The sequence below is a fragment of the Eptatretus burgeri genome, chromosome 8 (genome assembly GCF_056783735.1).
Source record: "Eptatretus burgeri isolate ZD-2024b chromosome 8, Ebu_testis_v1, whole genome shotgun sequence".
In the NCBI taxonomy this organism is placed as follows: Eukaryota; Metazoa; Chordata; class Myxini; order Myxiniformes; family Myxinidae; genus Eptatretus; species Eptatretus burgeri.
In genome coordinates, this window is record NC_140968.1 from 15,687,235 (window position 1) to 15,713,761 (window position 26,527).

The 26,527-nt window shown below is 48.1% G+C and overlaps 1 protein-coding gene across 1 annotated transcript in view; it reads left to right on the forward strand.

Moving 5' to 3' along the window:
• The window catches only part of LOC147021188 (uncharacterized), a 70,761-nt gene that overhangs the window by 36,644 nt on the left and 7,590 nt on the right, over positions 1-26,527 (forward strand). Inside the window, 1 exon segment of the mRNA XM_085893649.1 lies at positions 16,272-16,704. Coding sequence (XP_085749775.1) covers positions 16,272-16,704 — 433 coding nt within the window.

Sequence of the window (26,527 nt, forward strand, 5' to 3'; positions counted from 1 at the left end):
CGTCTGTTGCCTTATACACCACCCAGGTTCAAGTATTTTTTTTATCCGGTTGAAATTATTTTGTAATTTTCCCATAGGTTTGGATTAATTTGAAGCAACTTTTATTTCATACTCGCAAATACAACCCGTCGCTTCGCAGATGGGGATGTGAAGGGGAGGGGTGGAAAAAAGAGAAAGAGAGGGGAGAGAGGGGAGGCAGAGAGGATGGAAGGGAGGTGAGGGGCGGGGAGAGGAGGGAGGGGAAGCGAGGAGTGAGTGAAGGAAGAGGATAAGAGCGAGGGAGGTGGAGGTGTGGAGAGCAACACCTCACGAACTGTTGCTATACACTGCGAAAGAGAGAGAGAGAGAGAGAGAGAGAGAGAGAGAGAGAGAGAGAGAGAGAGAGAGAGAGAGAGAGAGAGAGAGAGAGAGAGATACATATATATATATATATATATATATATATATATATATATATATATATATATATATATATATATATATATATATATATATATATATATATATACATATATATATATATATATATATGTATATATACACATATATATATATATATATATATTTCTTCTTCTTCTTCTTTCGGCTGCTCCCGTTAGGGGTCGCCACAGCAGATCATCCATATGATCCGCATAGTGATTTGGCACATTTTTTTTACACCGGATGCCCTTCCTGACACAACCCTGGTCGCCTCTTGCGACACAGGGATCTGGTACACCTATTTTTAACCGGGGTATACACCGGCCCAGTACACTGGTACTCATTTCGCCGACCTCGGAAGGATGACAGGCTGAGTCAACCCCCTGGTGTATTAATTCAGTGGCTCAACGGGGCTTGAACTCAGGACCTTTTGGATCCTAAGCCGATGCCCTAACCACTGCGCCAACACCTGGATATATATATATATATATATATATATATATATATATATATATATATATATATATATATATATATATATATATATATATATATATATATATATATATATATATATATATATATATATATATATATATATATATATATATATATATATATATATATATATATATATATATATATATATATATATACACACACATCTTCTTCTTCTTCTTTCGGCTGCTCCCGTTTGGGGTCGCCACAGCGGATCATCCGTGTGATCCGCATAGTGATTTGGCACATGTTTTACGCCGGATGCCCTTCCTGACGCAACCCTGGTCGCCTCTTACGACACAGGGATATGGTACACCTATTTTAGCCGGGGTATACACCGGCCCAGTATACTGGTACTCATTTCGCCGACCTCGGAAGGATGACAGGCTGAGTCAACCCCCTGTGTATATATATATATATATATATATATATATATATATATATATATATATATATATATATATATATATATATATATATATACACACATACAGTAGACTAGGCGTAAGTCGGCAGCGTGTAACTCGTCACTTCGCCGAAATCGGCAGCGTCAAAAAGTCCCGAATTTATCTCATGTTAAGTCCCTATGAATAAAGGGTCATCCCTCTGTAAGTCGTCATCTCTAAGTCGTCAGATGTTGTCTGTTCCCGCGTAATGGAAACTCAAGTAAATTACCACTCCTAACTCGTCAAACGGAACTGCTGCCTCATGAGAAGCCCGATTTCATGGAATCGTGATGCTCGCTCATTGGTTTACACCGCCAGTGATAGGCTATTTATAACTGCGTACACACGTTGATCGCACTGCAGGCAGGACAATGGCGACTAAACGTAAGCTTACAACTAAAACCTACCAGAAAAATACGACATTATCCAGTTTTGCGAGGCAAACCCACTGATGAAGAAAACAGCCATAGCTGAGAAGTTGGACAGTAAACGGCAGACATTGAACGATATCTTGAAGAATAAGGGCAAGATATTTGGACAAGTGGAGAAGATCGCGAGGCCGGTGGTAAGTGTGAAACGCGTGAAATGTGTGTCCTTTGAAGATGTCGATGACGCGCTCATCATCTGGTTTTGGCAAATGTCGGCTCAGCCAAGTATTCGGTTGGACGGTGAAATGTTGCTGCTGAAGGCACGTAAATTTGCTGCGGACCTCAGGCATGATGATGCCGAGACCTTGCCGATGCACTGCATAGACAGATTCAAAGTTAGGTGGGGAATCGGCAAGGTCAAGAAGTGCGGCGAATCGGGCAGCGTGGATTTCGTAGTGGTGCACGACTGGAAGGATGGCAAATTGAAAGACATCTTGGGAAGGTATCAGCCTCGGGACGTGTACAATGCCGATGAGACTGGGCTTTTCTGGCAGATGCTGCCAGAAAAGTCTCTGGGGTTCGTTGGTCAATCCCATCATGGTGATAAGCAGGCGAAGATCCATGTGACGTTGCTGGTTGGAGCGAACATGGATGGCACCGACAAGCTGCCTCTGTACGCCATTGGGAAAAGTAAGAATCCCCGAGCCTTCAAAAGTGTGAAGCACCTGCCTGTGGCCTACTCAGCGAATAAAAATGCGTGGATGACTTCTGCCCTGTTCGAACAATGGTTGGTGAAACTGAACCATCGTATGTCACTTGAAAAACGCAAAATTGCGTTCGTAGTTGACAACTGCCCCGCTCACCCTGCATGTCAACTTGAGAACATAGAACTTGTATTCCTCCCACCTAATACTACCAGTCACACTCAACCAATGGATGGTGGCATCATCAGAAACCTGAAACTTCACTACCGCCAGATCCTTGCCACGCGTCGCCTGAATGCAGCAGATGAGGGAATCCCATTCAAATGGGATTTGCTGAATGCCCTGATAGCTGCCAAAACTGCATGGGGAAAGGTCTCCAAAGTTACCATCGCGAACTGCTTCCGTTCGGTCGGGTTCGTCAATGCGGATCGCAGCGCCCATGAAGTTGATGAGAAGAGCGATGACGACCATGGAAACCAGTTCCGCAATGTCTGGGAAAGACTCGCTGAAATCTTTGGTTCAGACGCGATACCCTGATTGGAAAAATACATCAACGTGGACGCTGAGTTACGCAGCACCCAACAAATGACTGATGCAGAAATTGTGGATTCTGTGAAGAACGTCTCCGACGATACGGGTGACGTGGACGATGTGGACATTGTCGATCTCGAGGACTCAGGGGAGACATACATTCCAAAGGCGCCTCCAACTATTCGGGAGGCATTCAGCGCCTTGGATGTGATGCGCCGATACTGTCTTTCGGTGGAGGATTGCCCAGACAACATCATGGAATACAATGACCGGTTTGAGTCCTTTCTCATGCACCAGATGCCCAAGAGTTTGAGGCAGTCAAACATAACGGATTACTTCGCGAAGGAGTAAAGGATCGATCGAGCTTCGTGTTGAAGTCCGATCATGGTTTTATATTGGCTTGTTTTGTACATTACCGCACTCACTTACACATAGGCATTGAGTGGTAGTCATCACCACGATGACTGTGTGTCATGTAATTTGTCACCATACCATCACCGATGGTATATGAGTTGTCTTACAGTTGTTCATTATCTTTAGTTTTGATAAACTGATTCATGAATTCCATCTTTGCTTGATCACTTTCCAACTCACCAATGAACCCCCACCTATGCCCCGAGGATTGTGTTTTCCTTTTGGTATAATAGCCGGCTCTCACACATATGTGTCCAGGCCACGCGCGACTTCATCCTTCACCCCACAGTCATCATGAATGTTCGCATACGCGTAAGTCGTCACATTTCTAAGTCGTCACTTTTTTCTCGGTCCCGATGGTGACGACTTACGCCTAGTCTACTATATATATATATATATATTGTTACGGTTGTGGAAATTCACAGAACACCATATAGGTCCTTAAGATCAGTTATGCCGATAAGTACGTGTTCAGGTAGATTTCCCCACCGTCGTTTAGTGGGATTTATTCGTGTACAGGGCTGTGATCTTTGAGGTAGTATTTTTATTTTGCTATGTTTATTTTGGAACAACCACCTCAACCACAACCGCATCGCCTCATCACCTCCTCCAAAACCGCATCACCACATCACCGTCACGGCCACCACAAAACACCAGCCATGCCACCATTATGACAACGACAACCACAACCACCTTAACCACCAACCGCATCACCACACCACCGTCACGACCACCACAAAACGCTAGCCATGCCACCATAACACCAACCACACCACCACCGCATTTCCACCTCAGCACGGTTGCCAGAAGCCTGGATTCGATGAGGGAAAGCAGGCAGACGACCCCCCCCCTCCCCCCTACGGATGGCGTCTCCCCCGGCCAACACGGAGGAATCCACTCTGCGAGTCGAGAGGAGACGCCAGTGGTGAAGGCCACAAATACGGCAGCGGCGAGGGAACCCCAATTTGGCGGGAAAACGCCTCCTTCTCGAAGTCTCCCGCGCGTGCTGGAAGAAGGGGTGGGATGCGAGGGGGCGTGGCTCCGTGATAAAACGGAGGCGCTGGATCGACAGGACAGAGAAATGTGTGTGTGTGTGTGTGTGTGTGTGTGTGTGTGTGTGTGTGTGTGTGTGTGTGTGTGTGTGTGTGTGTGTGTGTGTGTGTGTGTGTGTGTGTGTGTGTGTGTGTGTGTGTGTGTGTGTGTGTGTGTGTGTGTGTGTGTGTGTGTGTGTGTGTGTGTGGACAGAGGGGTCTCTGCATTGCGCGTGCTCACAGGAGGAGCTTGGTCTCTCTTGATCCCGCGCTCGCTGGATAGCGCTGGCTGGGTCGCCTCACAGGATCGTGTGCGAGTCGTCTTGCTGAGTCGGAAAGAGATGCCAGCGGTGAAGGCTGGGTCTGGGGACACGAGCCCGAGAATCGACCACACGGTCACGTTTTCTTTTCATTTCTTTCTGGGTTTTTGAGTGTGTGTTTGTGGCGCCGTGTCCGTTAAGTAAAACTGAATAAGTGCCTGTATAGACTTGCATTTCGTTTAGATATCGGCTGCAGGTCTTTGCTTTTCTTTTACTCGCGTCCTGTCCCCTACCCCATTCATTGCATACGTGCTTGTTCCTTTGTATTGCTTGCTTGCATCGTGCATTAAAATAATGTGCCTGTCTCAATGTTGACCTGTTCATGCGTCTTTTGCTCATTTGAGTTGCCATTGTAGCGTACGGAATACTAGCTGGCTTTTTAATAGCCGATAAAGTAATAGGATCCGGCGAGGTCGGGCGATATATCCCCGCTCGGCAAATCCCAAACGGAGCGGGCGCCTGAAGAGCTGCTCGTCCGTACCCGCTCCCGCCGAGGTATAGATCCCTGGCATTTCTGTCTTCGCAAATAATTAGGTATATCGATAATTCGGCGATTGACCCTGTTGTGCATGGACAGAAGAGTTGGCAGATCTCTGGTGTTATAAAAACACCTGTAGCTGGATTTCGGCATTGATCCAGAAAGCTGCGACTGGATTGCTCGACCGGTGGGCGCGTGGCTGCGATTCGGCTAAAAGCGGTCGTCCGCACGCCGAACGGGCGGAAAACCACAACACTGGTGTCCGGAGCGGGATTCAAACCCCTCCGTCTCTAAACTAAATTAGCGGGAATCGGATCAAGGGTGTGTAGAGCGACCCTCGATTCCCATCAAATTCCGAGCAAATAAATTATTTCCGTTCGCAACATGGCAGATCAAAGCGAACAGGTGCGGGGTGGAATAGATTTAGTATTGTTAGAGTCTGTGGCCCAGGACAAAATGACCGTGCAGGACATTCCAATGCAGGTTGAACACCCCCCACAACCAAACCCAGAGCTCGAAATGGGCGCGGGGGCGTTGGCGGCTTTTGACACCACCCCCTCCATCAAAGTCCCTCCCCGGTCCCCAGCAAAACCGTGACCGATGAGGGCGGATCGGCTGCGCAAAATCCAAGCGGAATGGCCCAGATATTGGCAATGCTGGCAAAAATGGATGCAAACGCAAAATAAATGAAAAATGAAATGAAGCAAATAATGGATGCGAACATGCAGGCATTCACGCGCGATATGCGGGCACTGCGGGGCGAAGCGCAGAGAGTTGGGCTGAGTCACCAGGCTGGGCAAAAGGCAAACGTGGCAATTGCGCATGGTGAAGCGCGGACAACGGTGTGCAGAATGGCAGCGCCACGTGGCAGTACGACCGAGCCGCCGAGGGGGAGTGTGGATTGTGTCCGGCCCGCGATGGAAGCGGGGGAAGTAAAAATAATTTGGGAGACGTGTTGGGCGAGACTCGAACAGGTGACAGAGAAAGTGACGGTGACACAGAGGGAAAAATTAAATCGGGTGACTGAGACGTGTAGGGTGAGACACGTGGAGACAAGAAAGACAATAAAGGAGGTAGAGGTGATGACAAGGGAGACGTGGGAAGTAAAAGAAGTAACAGAGACACGGGAGATAGAGGGTGAGTTGGACGAAAGTAAAGACGAACACACATACATGGAGGTAGAGGAGACACTACACGGTAAAGACGAGCAAACACACATGGAGTTCGTGGATGACAATGGGGGCGATCTGGCGGAATGTCCCGAGACCCGGCGCGAGCAGCAGGATAGCCTCCTTCAGGAACGGAGGGAGACGCTATGCCCCCTTGAAGCGGATCGCGACGAGGTGAGTCCGGTCGAGCTTTGCGAGTTAGAGGGGCTAGTGCTGTGGACGGGTGCACGTGGAGCTTGGGGGGTTTGGAGGCCCCGGGAGCGCTTGTGGTGCGAATCCCCAGCGTGATTGTCCCGGTGTGTGTGTGTACAAGTGCGGCGAAATGTGTGCTGAAACGCACGCATACTGTGAGAGAAACGGCGTGTGTGAGGTCGCTGTATGAAAGGGAGATGGCAGTTGGCATGCGAGAACACGCAACCGCATGTCCAAGGGAGAGTGCCATCTCAGAGTGTGTGAGCGTTGGAGCACATGAGAGATTGTGCGTGAGAGTGCGACAACGACAGTGCCTAATGAGGGACAAGGGCCGTGTAGTGGCCGTAGCTGTTGTGAGGACCATGCCGGATTGGCACAGCAGCGCACGCGAGGTCCGTGCTGTGCTTCGCACAAGGCCGCCACGTGCGCGCCTGCGCGAGTGAAATCCGGTCCGGAAACGCACGCGGTGGATGTAGCCGATCCCGCGGACGGACAAAAGGTAGGCTGGAAAACGACTTTGGACCGGACTGGTTCTCCAGGCGAGCGTGGTGCAAAGCAGAGCACATATGCTTGCGTGGGGAACCCCTCGAAACGCGGGGCTTGCTTTGGGGATGCGCAGTGACTTCATGGCTGCATGGTTGCAGTCCGGCAGGAGGGGAATCCCTGCCGGATGTTACCGTCCAAGAGGGACGAGGAGCGCGAGGCGTGACCAGCTGCCATGATGTCACGGATAAAGAGCGCAGGCTGTGAGTTTCCGCGCTGGTGCGCGCAAGAAAAAAAAGAGAAAAGCAAGCCTCAGCACTTCGAGTGGACACAAGCCCAGGCATGGGTGGAAGACCCCCCTGACTGGGGGCACAGGAACCACTAGTTAGGGGGAAGGGTTAGTAATAGTCAGACCGGCTTCATGGGACAGCGATAAGTCCTCATGGTGCCCCTGGAATGGATTAGTTAGAGGGATGTTAGGTCAGATTTAGAATGGGAGGATGAAAAAAATGAATTTTGGAGACGAGGAGAGAGACTGACTTTGAATGTGTAGAGGGGACGTAGCTTAGCTACGTAGATTAAATGGAACGTGCAGTAGTATCAGGGACGACGAGGGAGCGCGAGATAGTTAAGGGATTTAGTGAGCAGAATGGCAGAGTTCAGCAATGTGAGCGATGGAATGAAATGTATGGAAAATGTACTTGATGAGTGAGTGAGGGCCAGCGGGCCTGAGTGCATGGAGCGAATGTGGTATGCATGGTGCGATGAGTGATTGGGGGGAGGAGTGATTCCCACCCAAGAGACTCCCGGGGTCAGTGTAATGTTAGTTAGTGGGTTAGTCAAATTAACAAAATGGAGGTCGTTTTGCTGTTGGTGCGAACGTAGGCTCGAAACCCCTTTGGAGGGGTGCAGGAGTCCTGTTGATGGGCTGGGAGCGTGGCTGCGAAAGGTGAGTTTCACTGAGTGGGTACCCCGGGCACCGGGCGAGTTGGCCGCGGTAGGCCAAGGGTCCAAGAGGGGCGGTGATAGTGTAGTGGGCACTGGTGGGCCCGCATGATGCGGGGGCCGTAGCGCCAATAGCCACGTGGGCAGTGTCGTGGGCACGGGCACCCGGGGAAGGGGCCCGTGGCGCCAACTTGCTACGTGAGCGTCGAGGGGGAGTATCCAAGGAGGGCACTCCCAAAATTTTAGGGAGCTGGTAGGCTCAGAGACAGTTGCAGGGCCCGGGGGTGCCATTGTTGGAGAATCGGCAGAGGGAGGTTCCTGCCAAGGGAGCCACACATCCCAGCCATGAGACCGTGCAAGGGCACAAATGGATAATTGGAGGGCAAGACCCAAATTTGTGAGGGCACCAACACAGGCGACGGAAATCTTGGTTGGTAGAACCAATAGTTTAAGTGACAGGTGCTTTTGGAAAGCCCCAGGGTAGTTTAAAGTTTAAAAAAATGTGAGGGTAGATAGGAAAGTGTACCCCTCCGCACCATCCATCCCTTCGCTCTCATTGTGGGCCGCTGGACTCACCTTGTTAGATCGCTGAAATCTGAGGAGGCCATCCTGTGGCTTCATTGGGCCTCGAGATAGGACACTAGCTCTCCCTTATTCACTTCCAGGAAGGGAACATAGGGGTTGGGAGTAGGCTTGGTGACTATAGGTTAGCCGAACAGAGACATAAAGGGGGTTAGGGAGACGGATTTACAAAGATAAAAAATAATAATAATAAATAAAAAAATAAGATGGGGCTAAATTTGGTTTTGCAAATTAAGGGAGTGGGTATGGACAGAGACAGGCAAAGGCGTTAGGTTGGGAGGGAGACAGTAGGGTAAGTCCGAGCCCGCCTTCAAACCAGTCGGCACCACCGCACTCCCTCCACCAACCTCCAGAACGAGACGAGAGGCCGGCCAGCTTCACCTGCCGGCCTGTGTTTTTGCTAAAGCGGCCTGTGCCGGCCTTGTCATGCCTTGCCTGCCTTTCTCTGCCTTGACCCCATGCCTGCTCGCCCTTTCGCTTTGCATTTGCCCCATCCATCTATCACCATGTGCACCAAGATCATCGCACAAGTTGTGGGGACTGCCCTGCAGGCAGCCCCGTCGACCATTGTGTTTGCTTGCTTCGGTGTCCATTTTGCATCCATCCATTCATCCATTCATTTCTTTTGTGTGTTTGCATCGGTGACCATCCAGTGCTCTGCAGGGACTGCTCTGCAGGCAGCTACACCACGGGACTGCATTGAGCAGCCCGTGCACCGTTTTGTGTTCACTGCGCTCATTTCAAGGGGGAGACTTGGGACTGCATTGGGCAGCCGGCCACCTTCTTTGTTCACACCTGCATTTGTTTCATGAGCCAGAGACTGCATTTTTGGCAGCTTGGCTCCCTGCTTCAAAAATGGCCTGTGGGATGGCGCATAGCCGCCGGGTTGGGTGAGTTGCCTTCAGCAGCTGAAGAAACAAACAAACAAAAAAAAAAGAAGGAAGAACGTACCAGAAGGGGGCCGTTTTGAACACGGCCCCGAAGACGTCTTGCCTTTAAGCTGCTGAGCGCTCACCCTCGCAAACTATGACTGACATTGTTATGTGCCCTTTTTCCCACAGAGTCCATCAGTCCTGGGCCATGGTTTAGTGTTAAATTTGTAAGTTAAGGTAAAATTGTAAATGAGTTTTACTTCCCCTGCATGTTTGTTGTAGTGCCGGCAATGTTAGTTAAGTCATCTGTATGAGTGAGTTGGTTTAGTTAGTTACTCAGCCCATAGGTTATTTACTTTTGGGACACGGATACATCAAATGTCGCACTCAGGAATCCGAAGGTAAATCATACTTGGGGAAACTTACACATGAAGGCACACAAAAATTTGACGACTCAGGACGAGTCTGTAAAAAGGGGAGGGGGTAGTGTTACGGTTGTGGAAATTCACAGGACACCATATAGGTCCTTTAGATCAGTTATGCCGATAAGTACGTGTTCAGGTAGATTTCCCCACCCTCGTTTAGTGGGATTTATTCGTGTACAGGGCTGTGATCTTTGAGCTACTATTTTTCTTTTGCTATCTTTATTTTGGAACAACCACCTCAACTACAACCACACCACTGTCAGGACCACCACAAAATGCCGGCCACGCCACCATCGCGCCAACCACACCACCACCACATTTCCACCTCAGCACGGTTGCCAGAAGCCTGGATTTGACGAGGGAAAGCAGGCAGACGACCCCCCCTCCTCCCTACGGATGGTGTCTCCGCCGGCCAACACGGAGGAATCCACCCTGCGAGTCGGGAGGAGACGCGAGTGGTGAAGGCCAAGAATACGGCAGCGGCGAGGGAACCATTTGGCAAACTAAACCCCTATTTGGCGGGAAAACGCCTCCTTTTAGAAGTCTCCTGCGCATGCTGGAAGAAGCGGCGGGAGGCGAGGGGGCGTGGCTCTGTGATAAAACTGAGGCACTGGATCAACAGGACAGAGAAAGGTCTGAGGTGTGTGTGTGTGTGCGGACAGAGGGGTCTCTCTACATCGCGCATGCTCGCAGGAGGAACTTGGTCTCTCTTGATCGCACGCGCTCGCTGGATAGTGCTGGCTTGGTCGCCTCACAGGATCGTGTGCGAGTCGTCTTGCTGAGTCAGAAAGAGACGCCAGCGGTGAAGGCTGGGTCTGAGGACACGAGCCTGAGAATCGACCACACGGTCACGTTTTCTTTTCATTTCTTTCTGGGTTTTTGAGTGTGTTTTTGTGGCGCAGTGTCCGTTAAGTAAACCTGAATAAGTGCCTGTATATACTTGCATTTCATTTAGATATTGGCTGCAGGTCTTTGCTTTTCTTTTACACACGTCCTGTCCCCTACCCCCATTCATTGCATACGTGCTTGTTCCTTTGTATTGCTTCCTTGCGTCGTGTATTAAATAAATGTGCCTGTCTCAATGTTGACCTGTTCGTGCGCCTTTTCCTAATTTGAGTTGCCATTGTAGCGCACGGAATACGAGCTGGCTTTTTAATAGCCGATAAAGTAATAGGATCCGGCGGGGTCGGGCGATATATCCCCGCTCGGCAAATCGCAAACTGAGCGGGCAGTTGAAGAGCTGCTCGTCCGTACCAGCTCCCGCCGAGGTATAGATCCCCGGCATTTCTGTCTATGCAAATAATTAGGTATATCGATAATTTGGCGATTGACCCTGTAGTGCGTGGACAGAAGAGTTGGTAGATCTATGGTGTTATAAAAACACCCGTAGCTGGATTTTGGCGTTGATACGGAAAGCTGCGACTGGATTGCTCGCCCGGTGGGCGCGCGGCTGCGATTAGGCTAAAAGCGGTCGTACGCACGCCGAACGGGCGGCAATCCACAACAATATTTATATGGAGAGAGATGGAGTGTGCTGCATTTTATTCAGAGGGGGGAGCGAGAAGGGGACAGAGAGAGTGGTGGAAGGGGGGAGGAGAGATCGGTGAGAGGTGGAGGTGGCGTTAGCAATGAGAGTAATGTGTTCTGCTTAATGACTGAACACAATTAAAAAAAATCTCATGTCAGAACAGCTGAACACACAACAACACAACAGAGTTTGTAATGCTAACACTGGCACATCTGAAAAGACTTTGATATCCCAGTTCCAGAAAATTTGTGGGAACATTATCCAAAAGCATGGACTGAAAACATGGAATTACCACTCAAGTGCGGCTTCATGATCCCATCGAGCGTAAACATCGAAAACAAAGTGTTGCGACCAGATATCAAACTTGGGTCCAACAAAGAGAGAAGAAGGCATTGCAAAGTGAGGTGTTAACACCAGGACTAATCATGAAAATGACCAAATACCAAGACCTCAAGAATGAAGTGAAGAGATCCTGGAAGCTGAAGAATGCCAAAGTTGTTCGGGTGATAGTTCGAGCAACGGGAATGATGACAGAACCTCACAGAGATGTTAAAAACTCTCCCTATGAATATTATTACGAACGAACTACAGTTGGAAGCTATCTGGGACTCAGCGTCGATCCTGAAGAGAACCCTCGGCACAAAACTTTGAGAACAGAAAACTTCACAGCTCGGTCCATGAATCGTGACCACTTACTGAGATGAAGGTGGATACTTTGAGCCTGCCCTTGAAGGACTCCATTCCACATTTTGAAACTCACATATGAAGACACCAATCAACAACACACACACGCACACACACACACGCACGCACACACACACACACACACACACACACACACACACACACACATGCACACACACACACATGGAGGTGGATACTTTGAGACATGGTTGGTCTACGTTTCACCTCCTGAAACGCACCCACATGTGGATATGGCAGACAACAACTACTTGCACATACACACACTCAAACGGAGGTGGATACTTTGAGACCTGGGAGGGCTCCATTCCACTTTCTGGAACCCACATATCGAGACAACCAACAACACAACACAACACAACACAACACAACACAACACAACACAACACAACACAACACAACACAACACAACACAACACAACACAACACAACACAACACAACACAACACAACACAACACAACACACACTCGTGTGGAGGTGGACATTTTGAGACCTGGGAGGGCTCCATTCCACTTTCTGGAACCCACATATGGAGACAACCAACAACAACAACAGCAGCACGCACACACACACACACACACACACACACACACACACACACACACACACAGCCACACACCATACTCGTACGGAGGTGGACCCGTCAAGACCTGGGAAGGCTCCATTCCACTTTCTGGAACCCCCATTTTGGGATAACAACCAACGACCAATAACTCACAGTCGTGCGAAGTGCCATGGGAGTCAAACAGTTTATATACAGACACACACATGCAAATGTACACACACACCAAGTAAATAAAAACGATAAACAAAGATTTACTTTGAAATAGCATTCTTTGAAAGAGGATTTAAAGTGGATAATGAGCGAAGTTCACTTGAAAAATATATCAAGGCACAGAACACAAAATGATGTCCTGTAAAAATAAAATTGCGCATTTTCAGTGGATGAGACACCTCCGGAGGCACCCACCGCAGGACCCAACAAAGGAGGAAACGTAGTCCAATCGATGAGAGATTGAAAGCACGTGTACTTTTTCCTGAAACGAACAACCAAACAGCAGGGAGAGCACTCACAAAGTGGCTTAAGCATTCAAGCAAGCACTCCAAAGAAGCGTCGAAAAGAAACGGCTCGCAATTTGCAATCACCGAACCATCATATTCAACATGCACCTCTCAGAGACACCCAAATGTCACATATGTCCGAATTGGACAAATGAATACTTTTCTCAGAGTCAGAACTGCTTGCAAGTTCAATTCTTCAGATTAAATTTTGCAATTCTTGTTTGCTTAAGAGATACGCATGGCGATCACATGTGCGGAAATGAAATAAAACGGCGAATGCTGACGTCTCCGGGAATTTATAAGCATTGCAATGCACCCAGCGATTTGTACCTCTGATGAACAGCTTGTTCCAAGTTGAAGTAAGGTTGAGCAGGACAAAAAACATGGCGGCTTCAGACCCCAGCATGGTTACCCAGGAAATGCGGGAAGACCCCAGACAGCAAGGTGGCTGATGATTGCCTGATGAAGGATACAATTAAATAAGGCCGTTAATTATCTTCAAAAGGGGTGTTTTTATGAACCCAAACACCCAATTTTCACTCTTGCACTTCCTTGGAGTTTCTGAGTATGCTAAGTTTCAGGCTGCTAGGTTTAATGGTTTTGCAGTAATGGAGGTGACACACACTGACAAACTGACACACACACACACACACACACACACACACACACACACACACACACACACACACACACACACACACACACACACACACACACACACACACACACATATACACACACACAATGCCTTTCATTAGTACAGATTAATTTCTCTCCAAAGAGCATTTCTATATTTCAAGATGGGACATAAAGACAGCATGAGCCAATTATTATATGGAGATGGTGGGACCAGCGCGGGATTTTGGGGCAGGCGACCCAGGCAATTGCCTGTTTTGCCGGCTTTATATGAGTCTGCCACGAAGATATAATGGGTATTAACAAAGAAATTTGGCACAGGAGGAGGAAATTCAGATTTGGTCGATCACATCTGTTCTTTCCTGACACCATGATTCAGATGAAATAAATCTGTCAAGCTTAATGACTCAAATCAAGAAGGGGATTGGGGACGGGGGTTGGGGAGAGTGGAGATGAGAAAAGTAGGGCAGGTGTTGAGATATCACCAGGGTGTTAAAATATAAATAAAACTTTGGTGGCTGGGAAAAGGGGGATGGGCAGAGGCTGAATTGGGGTGAAGAATAGACAACATCAACGACACACTATCCCTTGACAAGACCCTCGCTACCCCCTCACCATTGCATACACTCGCTTCCTGCTCACAACTGCCTGGTCTCACTGCCACCTCACCACTGACTGCCCTCACTGTCACCTCACCACTGCCTGCCCTCACTGCCACCTCACCACTGCATGTCCTCACTGCCACCTCACCACTGCCTGCCCTCACTGCCCCTCACCACTGCTTGCCCTCACTGCCACCTCACCACTGCATGCCCTCACTGCCACCTCACCACTGCCTGCCATCACTACCCCATCACCACTGCCTGCCATCACTACCCCATCACCACTGTCTGCCATCACTACCCCATCACCACTGCCTGCCATCACTACCCCCTCACCACTGCCTGCCATCACCACCCCATCACCACTGCCTTCCATCATGACCTCCTCACCCTTACCTGCCATCACTAACCCCTCACCACTGCCTGCTCTCACTGCCCCTCACCACTGCCTGCTCTCACTGCATCCTCACCACTGCCTGCTCTCATTGCCCCCTCACCACTGCCTGGTTTCACTTCTCCCTCACCACTACCTGCTCTCACTGCCCCTCACCACTCCTTACTCTCACTGCCCCCTCATTACTGCCCCTCACTGTTGCCTACTATCACCATCCCCTCACGACTGCCTGCTCTCAAAACCCCATATCCCCTCACCACTGCCGACACTCGTTATCCCCTCATAAGGTATTCACATGTTGAACAAACGGATAAGGGGCTTTGAAGACGACTCTTACATGGGGCATCATTTCATCTTGTACCTGCCATGGGTGGAGGCAGGAGCAGAGTAGAAGTATTAGATGTCACACTGCACGAAGAGAAATTCATTAATTCATTCATTAGAAGCACGCGCCACAGTGTGTCGCTGCATCCACTTTCCACTGGTACTCCAGGGGCCTCCATCTGGCCATCCCCCAGGCAAATGCCTGGCTCATCCCTATCACTTAGGGAAAGGGCATTGCAGACAGACACCCACTAAAAGGGATGCTTCAGATTACCCCAAGGAGATTTGACCGTTGTGGTGGTGGTGAGGCATCATCTACCACACTACAGTGGCCGGAGTGCAAATACTGCCACCAAACTCCAAGGCAAGGTAATCAACTGCAGGAGGACATCCACAGACGTGGTTGGCACCAGATATTGACGGCTATTGGCTCACAAGGAGCTCCTCCACCCTTTGGCAGGTTTTGTATTTAATCCTGCTGGGTGTCCATGAAAGGGAAATGAGGAAGAAGAAAAGGAATGAGGATCTTCTCAACCATGGCTTTTCTGCTTGTTTTGTCATTGTTTTGTGCAACCATGGTGTTACTGTTGATGCATTACCATTTTTCTCATGGAAATTGATTATTTGCTTATTAATGAAACAATAACAAGAGAACAAGGCAGGGGAGTTGAGGTGAGTGGTTCTTTCAATATTTATTCTTTTGTTTCTTTCATTTTGATGATTTTTGGTTCCTTCATTTTGATTGCAGTGGCTGTTGGTTGCATCATTGCTGTGCCACTGATGTGGAGCCCCCTGTAAATTAGAGAAGAAATTTGGAATCTGGACAGCATGCCATTGACAGCTTGCCTACTCTTCGAGAAAGTTCCCATGGGATCATTAATGTCAAACAACTAATACTGTGAGAGGGGATGTTGAAACGTTCATCTGAAGGATGGGAAACACATTGATCCCTTTTCCTGTCTGTGAAACACCACTACGACAGTTTATATCCGTGTTGGGATTCAAACCCATGCAAGACAACCCGGCCCACATGGGGGTGAACAAACTGTCTGCAAAATCTCGCATTGGTTGGATAAAATGCAGAGTAAAGAAAATAACATGTTTTACCTTTCCTTTGTTAACATAAGCATTGTGTCCCTCACAGGTCATCGGTGAAATGGACAACTTCTTGGAATGGCTCCAATCACAAGGTCTGAGAGCAGAAACAGCCCAAGCAGTGATCGATAAACTTGGAATTGAGAATCGGAAGGTTCTTCGAGCTTGTACAGACTCCGATTCATTGCGAACAGAGCTCCTCTCTCTCGCCAAAGAGAAATTTAAATTTGCAATGTATGCTGACTTCTGTAAATTTGTGAAATCTTTTTTGAAGCCGCAGGTTGTCCAGCTTGCAGGCTCTTCTCTGCTGGGAAGTCTATTCTTCAACTTGGAGAATGTTATTCGAGAACTCTCCAGTTTCTGCCAAAAGTTTAATGGATTCCAAAATGTACAGCTGGAAAATGTTCCTGGTTTCCGGGGAATCGGTTTCAGTGACGTCTGCAACCTCCATGATCCGGATGATGGATTCACACCCAAGTTTGGTATGTAACTATTTTATACACCCACGCATTTTAAAAAAATACCTTGACGTTCAACCATCAATGTGTTTTTTTTTCTTTTAACTTATGGAATCGTTTTTTGGAACAATTTTTTTTGTCGAAGATATTTACATTCATGATATGCAAAGTGAATGTTTGTTTTTCTTCAAACTCACATTAAATTCCAAAGTGATCCATGCTTAATTGGTGCAGGCGTTATGGGCTTCCTCCTGTGCAACATTTCCTTGCAAAAAAATTTCCTTGTTACATCACATTTAAATGAAACACATGTCCGAAGTGTGGTTTGTTTACCACTCGTTTTGGCATGTACAGTATGAGGGGCATCCCATGGGAGAAAGAATTCTGTTAAATGCACAATATGTGGGCTGTGAGTTGCAGCCTGGATTGAGAGATCAGTCAGGATGGAGTGGAGGCCTCAGATGTTTGAGGTACACACATTGATGGACAGCAGAGAAGGTTTTGGGTGGGTGTAGGCTGAGAAGATGTGGGAGGGGGGTGAGATGAAAGGTAAACTGCGAGGGGCAGGAGTAGGAGCTTGGAGAGGATGGCGTGAGGGGGGATGCAGAAAGAGGGGACATGAAGTGGAGGGATGCTGAAGAGTGGGACACGTGGAAGGACGTGGGCTTGGAGTCGATGTTTGAGAGAGCACTGACACGGAGGGTTTGACTGCAAAATATTGTGAATGGGATTTGATTGTTGTGTGCAGACAACCTCTGCACACACCTTCCCATGATTCCTATATTTCATTTTCTGAGACGAGCATCGTGGGATGGGTGGATGGCATTTTTCTTCAAAGCACGAAGAAAGGTGGAGCTGTACAACTTGAGGATAGATGACAGAACCAGCGTTTCCATGAGAGACAGGTTTACAAAATACACCTCTGTTGAAGAAGAAGAAGAAGAAGAAGAACAGGAAGAAGGGGAAAAATAAATCATCATGAAGAAAATCACTTGGAGTGCTGATGCCAGATAAAGAAGGGAAGATGAGCATTTCAATACATTTTCAAAGAAAGAAGTGTTTTCTTTAATGACAAGATTGATGACAAGCAAGCGTTTGTTGAAATCACACCAAGTGGGTTGATTCAGCTGGTCATCCTTCTGAGTTCGGCAAAATGAGAACCAGATGACTGGTAACATTGGCATTGCATCAGCGGCACAGCCGCGCTAATAGAAAAATGATGTAACCAGCAGCCACAGACTACATACGAAGCAATATCTCCTCTCCCTGTGAAGGCTGGAGTGTCCCAAAGCAGTTTTTGAGGTCCAGTCCTATTCCTAATCTTCATGAATGATCTCTTTTGTATATTTGTTGATAACCTCACTTTGTGCTGACATCCCTCTTTCTTCACACAGGTAGCCTGCAGCATCTTCCCCCTCTTCAGACCTTTACAAAATCACAAGAAGGCAAAACACTTGGAATATATCTTTCAATCCTGACAAGTATTATACTCTCACGATCCCTCTCCATAAGGTTTTTCTGGTAACCCCCTCCCCTCTCCTCCCCACCCCATCGACTTTTCTAACAATCTTCCTGAAGTTCAGTCACTTAAAATCCTCGGTCTCACTGTCAGCCATGATCTTTCTTGGGCAAACGACATTTCAAAGTTGTCCTCAAAAGCCAGCTACTGACTGTAACCATTGTCATTCAAAGTCCTTCCTTGGCACACCTGAACTCCTCTTAATTACCCTTTCTTGAAGACGTGCAATGGACATAAATGTTAATATTGAACAAAAATATGTTGAGAACGGCACTCAGTAGAGCTCATACCTCCACCAGGCTGAAAAGTTTACGTTTTGTATTGCACTGATAGGTCGGATCTGGATCCGGACCTGAACCAAGATCGAATCGGCTTTTTTCTTTTTTTGTGTACCTTGTCGACGCTCCTTTGAGAGCGAAGACACAATGCACAGCAAGGGTGGGCATGAGACAAGAGGGGTGGAACATGAACAGAGACATTAGGAGATCTGTGGAAGGGAGAGGGATGAGGCGGGGAGCATGTGGTATACAAGATGGACATTACAGGGACTTTCAGCAAGGAAAGCAGGGAATTTGAAGGATGTGGGTTTGGGGTTGATTAACGGGGGTAGAAAAGATTGAGGATTTAGATGGGGAAAGATAAGAGGTGATGGTGAACTGCTGTTTTGCAGGTCTGGAGGGAAGAAAGGGATTGAGCAGAGTGAGGGAGTTTCATCTGAAGGCAGGAAAAAAGGAGGAATGAAAGAGTGAAGGTGAGCAGTAATTTGTGATTTTGGTGGTTTTACCAGAAGGGGGTTGTTGGTGGACCTTGAGCTCCCTGCAGAAATATGGAGGCGACAAATCAGACAGAGCAGGGTGGAAGGGAGGAGGCGAAACCAGAGAGGAGATTGTCGAAGACAGAAAGGCCACTGTCCTGCCTGTGGTGAGAGAGTGAGAGGCCCAAAGACTCAGCCTCATCGCGGGAGATACCAATGATCTGAAATGCCCAGGTGGTTACCACTGCGTGAAGCCGAGAAAGATGGGAGGCAGGAGCTCCAGCCCAGAGGGGAGAGCAGTACTCCATCAGGCTGTGGACATAAGCTTTGTCAGTGGTCAGAAGCTCAGGTGGGCCGAGGAAGGACTTTGCATGACAGAGGATTCCCAGTCAGCGACTGGCTTTGTAGGCCAGGTTGGAAATGTGGCTTTCCCAAGAAAGATCATGGCAGGTAGTGAAACCCAGAAGCTTGAATGAAAGAACTTCTTCCACAAAATCGTTGAAAAAGTTGATGGGTTGGTGGGGGGGGCGGGGAGTGTTTCCAAATGGTCCTTTCGGAAAGACAAAGTGAGAGTGTGATGTCTGGATTGAAAGACATGTTCCACGTGTTGGACCAGTTTGTGATTTTACCCAGATCTGCAGAGAACGAAGAAGCTGCTGCTTGCCGGTCTGAAGGATGACAGATGGTACGACAGAGGGTGGGGTCATCAGCAAAGAGATAAAGAGGATTTTCCAGAGAGTCTCAGAGATGGAGTGACCTGATCTGAAACCAAATTGATGATCGGAAATCAAGCCATTGGAGAAGAGGAAGGATTTAATGTCTGAAGGGATGATAGATTTCATAACCTTGCTGATCATTGGGAGAAGGCTGATTGGTCTGTTGTTGCAGGGATATGTTTTTGCACCTTTTTCTGCAGGGAAGTAATGTTTGCTGATTTCCAAGGGGATAGCAAATGACGTTCAGCAAATGAGAGGGTGAATAGAACAGAGAGAGGGTGATCAAGAGGAGAGGAGCAGGTTTTTAGGACACGTGGGCTGATGCCGTCTGGACCCGTTGCAGAATCGAGTCGGGGGTTGACAGCAAGCTCTCCACCTTGTCAGGCAAAAAGGACACATTCCAGGGGCAGTTGCATGCGACTGGGTAAGAGAGGTACAGAAAGTGATGGGTTTCGGCCACAAGATTTTGATGCAAACACCGCGTTTCAGCCTTTTCACGTGTTGTATCAGCAGTGCATCCGTTTGAGGTAAGGGAGGGGATGGAAGAGGAAAACACACTAGAAACAGATGTGATTAGATGCCACCAGGATTTGGAGGAGGGAGAGAGGTTTGAGAGGATGACACTTGAGCGAAGAAAGATGTTGTTTTCTGGCTCTCCTGAGGGTAGATACACACTAGTTCCAAGCTTTATGGAGGAAACTGAGATTACCCTCAGAGTTTGCTTTCCATGAGGCAAAGGCAAGTTGTTTCAGGACAACTGCCTCGTCACAAGCGTCAGTGAACCATGGGCGGGAGGAAGGGTCGGACAACTGAAGACGAGAGGGGATAAATCTGTGCATGAGGGAGATCAAGTTTCTTTCAAAGAATTCCCAGGATGAGTGGATGTTGGACAAAGTAGTGATGGGATACCAGTCTAGAAGTTTGATGGCTGCTTGGAGACCCTGCAGGTCGGCGTGATTGGAATGCCAGACTCGACGGCGGTGAGGTGGTTCTCTGATAACAGCCAGAGAGATGTCCACTTTGACAAGCACGTGGTCAGAAGAACCAATTGGCGCAGAGGAAGAACAGCAGATATTTTCAAGGAAATTTGTCAAAATTAGATCCAGAAGAGATCGTTGGTTGAGATCCGGCTCGGAAAATTGACAGATTGTATCAGTCCCAATGAGTCGCAGAAAGCTTTTGCTGAAGTGCCATGACAGGCGAGAGAGGGTCAAGAGAGCAACTCCTCCACCAGGACGAGGCTCAGTTCTGTCATACCGGAGGAGGGAGTAACCAGGGAGAGATACTTGGGAGTCAGAGACGTCTTGAGCTGGAAAAGTTTCTGGAGGCAGATTATGTCTTGTTTGTCAGTGGCAACCTGTATGGAAAGATCTGTAATGTTTGAGCGAAGGCCTCTGATATTTGAGGTCCACACTGTTCATGAAGAGGGAGGTGAGGATGCTTTGGGTGCAGGGGATGGGAGGGGTGAGGGAGGGTAGGACAATGGGAGGAGGGGGGAGGTAAGGAGAGTTGTTGAAAGAGTGTGGGGTTTGCCCAGGGAGGGGGCCGGATGATGAGGAGTAGAAAGGGCTCTGTGGTGCTGGAGTAGAGGGGGGCGCAATTGAGGTGGCAGAAGGAAGTTGATGATTTGAGGATGTGGAGAGATGAGATGAGATGGAGGTGAGAGGGCAGGGGAAGGAGGCAGCTTTGTGGATGAGAGGGGTGGGGCAGCTTTGAGAAGGGTGAGTAAGGGGGTGAATGGTGGGAGAAGGGTGAGTTGGGAGAGGTGAGGGGGGAGTTTTTGAGGAAGGTGAGAAGGAAGCTTGGAGGGAGAAGAGTGTGATGGTTGCTTTGAGAGGGAGTGGTGAGAGGGGTGTCTTGGCACTGAAGTTGGAAGAAAAGAATCGTTGAGTGGAAAGCGAACATTCATCACAAACTGGGTTTTTTTCATTTTGGGGTCAGAGATGCGATTGAAGACATTTCTTGATAAATGCAATAAAATGGCATTTCTTGATGGCTTGTTCTTGTCACCTCACCAACTCTTCCACAACCTCTTGAAATATCGTGCTGTGGATCGTTTTTTTGTCCTCATCTCACATTGGTTAAGAATCACTTTAGAAATTCTCATATCCAGATCTGGATCTTCACAAAATCTCATCGATTTTTCCTCATCATACATCAAATCTGTCGACTAAGTTTTACCTGAATCTTTTTGCAAAAACATGAGTGAAAGCATAAACTCTGTCCACATTCAGTGGGTTAGATGAAGTTGTGGAGAGTGTATCCAAGGATGAAAGAGTGGTGATTGGAGCAGATTTCAATGGGCATGTTGGGGAAGGGAATAAAGAGGATGAGGAGGTGATGGGTAGGTACGGTCTCAATGAGAGGAATGTGGAAGGGCAAATGGTGGTAGAGTTTGCAAACAGAATGGAAATGGCAGTGGTAAATACGTATTTCAAAAGAAGGAGGAACACAGGGTGACGTACAAGAGTGGAGGAAAGTGCCATAGGTGGATTAAATCTAAAGCAGGAGATGCAACCTGAAAGAGATTAGAGACTGTAAGGTGGTGGCAGGGGAGAGTGTAGCTCGACAGCATCGATTGGTGGTCTGGTAGGATGATTTTGGAGGTGAGGTTGAGGAAGAGAGTGAGGGATAAATCAAGGACCAGATGGTGGAAGCTGAAGGAGGAAGACAGTTGCCTGTAATTTAGGGAGGAGGAGAGACAGGTGTTGGATGGTGGTAAAGATGGGTGGGATGATTGGGCAACTACAGCAGAAGTGGTGAGGGAGATAGCTAGGAAGGTACTTGGTGTGACATCTGGACAGAGGAAGGAAGATAAGGAGACTTGGTGGTGGAATGAGGAAGTCCAGGAAAGTATAAGGAAGAAGGGGTTGGCGAAAAAGAAGTGGGATAGTCAGAGAGATGAAGAAAGTAGGCAGGAGTACAAGGAGTGGTGGCGAAAGGCTAAGGAAAAGGCATATGGCGAGCTGTATGAGAAGTTGGACACAAAAGAAGGGGAAAAGGATTTATACCAATTGGCAAGACAGAGGGACCCAGCTGGGAAGGATGTGCTGCAGGTTAGGGTGATGAAGGACGCGAATGGGAATGTGCTGACGAGCAAGGAGAGTGTGTTGAGAAGGTGGATGGAGTACTTTGAGGAGCTGATGAATGAAGAAAATGAGAGAGAGAGAAGGTTGGAAGAGGTGGAGATAGTGAATCAGGAAGTGGGGTGGATCAGTAAGGATGAAGTGAGGACTGCTATGAAAAGGATGAAAAGTGGAAAGGCAGTTGGCCCTGATGATATCCCAGTGGAGGCAGGGAAGTGTTTAGGAGAGATGGCAGTGGAGCTTTTAACCAGATTGTTTAATAAAATCTTGGAAAGTGAGAGGATGCCTGAGGAGTGTAGAGTAAGTGTACTGGTTCCGATTTTCAAGAACAAGGGTTATGTGCAGAGCTGTGGAAATTACAGAGGGATAAAGTTGTTAAGCCACACGATGAAGTTGTGGGAAAGAGTAGTGGAAGCTCGGTTGAGAGGAGAGGTGATGATTTGTGAGCAGCAATATGGGTTTATGCCAGGAAAGAGCACCACTGATGCGATGTTTGCTTTGAGAATGTTGATGGAGAAGTATAGGGAAGTATAGGGGCCAGGAGGAGTTACATTGTGTCTTTGTGGATTTAGAGAAAGCTTACGATAGGGTGCCAAGAGAGGAGTTGTGGTATTGTATGAGGAAGTCGGGAGTTGTAGAGAAGTATGTGAGGATGGTGCAGGATATGTATGAGGACAGTGTGACAGCGGTGAGGTGTGCTGTAGGAATGACGGACCGGTTTAAGATAAAAGTGGGATTGCACCAAGGATCGACTCTGAGCCCTTTCCTGTTTGCAATGGTGATGGACAGGTTGACGGATGAGATCTGATTGGAATCTCCATGGACTATGATGGTCACGGATGACATCATGATCTGTAGCGAGAGTAGGGAGCAGGCTGAGGCGAGCCTCGAGAGATGGAGGTACGCACTGAAGAGAAGGGGAACGATAGTCAGTAGGAGTAAGACGGAGTACATGTGCGTAAATGAGAGGGAGGGTGGTGGTATGGTGCGGATGCAAGGAGTTGAGGTGGGGAAGTTGGATGGGTTTAAATTCTTGGGATCAACTGTCCAAAGTGACAGAGTGTGGTGGAGAAGTGAAAAAGAGAGTGCAGGCAGGATGGAGTGGGTGGAGAAGAGTTGCAGGAGTGATTTGTGACAGAAGGGTAGCTGCAAGAGTGAAGGGGAAAGTATATGACAGTCGTGAGGCCAGCTATGTTGTATGGTTTGGAGGTGGTGGCGCTGACAAAAAGACAGGAAGCGGAGCTGGAGGTGGCAGAGTTAAAGATGCTGCGATTCTCGTTGGGAGTGACGAGAATGGACAGGATAAGTAATGAGTATATTGAGGGACAGCGCAGGTAGGACGGTTTGGAGACAAAGTGAGAGAGGCGAGATTGAGATTGTTTGGACATGTGCACAGGAGGGAAGCGGAGTATACCGGGAGAAGGATGCTGAGGATGGAGCTGCCAGGTAGCAGGAGAAGGGGAAAGCCAAAGAAGAGGTTCATGGATGCGGTGAGGGAGGACATGTGGGTGGTTGGAGCGTCAATGTAAGATGTGGAGGATAGAGCGAAATGGAGACGGTTGATCCGCTGTGGCGACCCCTAACGGGAGCAGCCGAAAGAAGAAGAAGAACACTCATATTGCCTTCACCACTTGTATCACCCTTGCATTCTTTCACACGCTTTATCTGTTTGGCAGCCTCTGCACACTCCCATACTCCGTTTCTCAGGTCAACACAGTTGGAAATTCCTCCAGTTTTTTTCCCATGCACTGCCAAACTCTGTAATTCTCCACCTGCATCCTGTTTCCCAGAAACATCAACCTTTGCCAGTTTAAGAGAGATGTGAATAGGTATCACTTTCGCAGTGATTTCCCCTTCCCACAATTTATGTTTTAGACCGCACCTTGGAGTGGCTTTTAGGCCTTGTGATGGCCATATTCTCCATAAAAATACATACATAAATGCGACTGTACAGACCTGCTGTGAAGCTGCAATCAAATTATTCTGACCGACCAAGATTCGGTCAATAAGTGGCAGGAATTATCTGCTCAGATATGCAGGGCTCAAACTGTAAGTTTCATTCAGTCATGTGTCCAAGTGGTGAAGTCGATATCATACTACACAATGTGAGGGAGAGAAAATGGAAATCGAGAACACTGTGAATAGCTCCAAGATGGATGCCTCAAACAGACTTCTCAGACAGGATTATCACCTGCTCCTGGGGTTTGTGAAGAGGTGCCGAGCCCCATGCGACTTCTTCCTGAGGTCGGACAGGATCTGCAGGTGGTAAGCGTACCATCTGTTGACCTGGTGACTTTCTCCATTGCCCGAGTCTGATTAAACTGTCACATGAAGTGTTTCTAAGAGTCCATGCAACAATTGTGTTCTCGGTGGCATCATAATGAGCCTACTTTTATAAAGCTTTCTCAAAATCACAATGCGTAAATGAATTGATCGTTCAGTGTGTGGTGAAGCTTAAAAAAATTAAGTACAATTTATCACAGTGTTTATCACCACTCACCCTCACCATTCACCAGTTGGATATGAAAAAACACCAAAGCCTAATTCGAGGTAGACAGACCTTTTCAACTTTCCGATGCAAAATCAAGTCCTGTCGAATACCCCGAGCAATCAGTGTGAGGGTATTGAGAGATTGAGTTATTTATGTAAAGTGCAACTCCACCGCAGTGGTGGAGTTGAGACCCATCAAATGAGATGAAACAATAGCCAGGGAGACACGCTCATGAGTAGGGGACATACCGTGGGAGGAAGGATTCTGTGAAATGGATGATGTCTGTTTCATTGGCAGCAGCTTGCATTGAGCGATCTATCAAGTTCGAGCAGAGACCTTGGTTGCTTGAGGTCCATCTGAATACCAAGCTTGAGGACCGGAGACCAAGCTTCATCTGAATCCGTCTACACTTTTTGGGATATCCTGCACACAAACAGCCAGACATAGAGGAGAAGGACATTGGGACCATACTCTGTCCAGAGCGTTGGTGCTGCTCAAGCAGTCTCCTTGGCTATTGGGCACGATCCTGGATGGGTCACCACTCCGACACAGTATACCAGCATGCTGCTACTCATTTTGCCGACCTCGGAAGGATGACAGGCCGAGTTAACCCCACCTGGTAATAATTCAACAGCTGAGCGGGATTCGAACTCAGGAGCCGATGATCCAAAGCCCACCACCCAAACCATTTTGCCAACACCAGGCAAAGACAGACAGAAAGGGGTGAAACCATACCCTTCCACTTTTGGTGGCAGAGGTAATTGTACGAGATCTTGCATCTGTTGGTGAGAGGAGAAGCATCTGTGTGTGGTGTGCCCACTGCCACCACTCGCTGATTGTATTGACAGCAAATGGTATTGTTATGGCTGTGGAAATTCGCATTACACCATAAAGGGCCCTCAGGTGAGATATCTCCATAGGTACATGTATAGTTAGCCCAAACCCGTTGTATAGAGGGAATTTATGTAATCCATCCGGGCTGCGACGCTTCGAGTTAGTCGTTTTTCTTTCTCTATCTTTTATTTCAAACAAACAGCATCTCAACAACCACACCATCCCTCCCACAGCACCAACCACACTACAACAGCGCCACACCACCATCTTCACCTTTACCTTCACCACTTCATCCCACATCATCGCTTCGACGGTCATTCCCGCACCACCTGTGAACACTGAACGTCGGGCTGTCTCGGGCCCGTTCGGCGATTGGTGCCGAACGCACCGAGCCGCGAGCGCGAATGGCGGCCTTTCCAAGGGGAAAATTCGGATCAGGAATGCTCC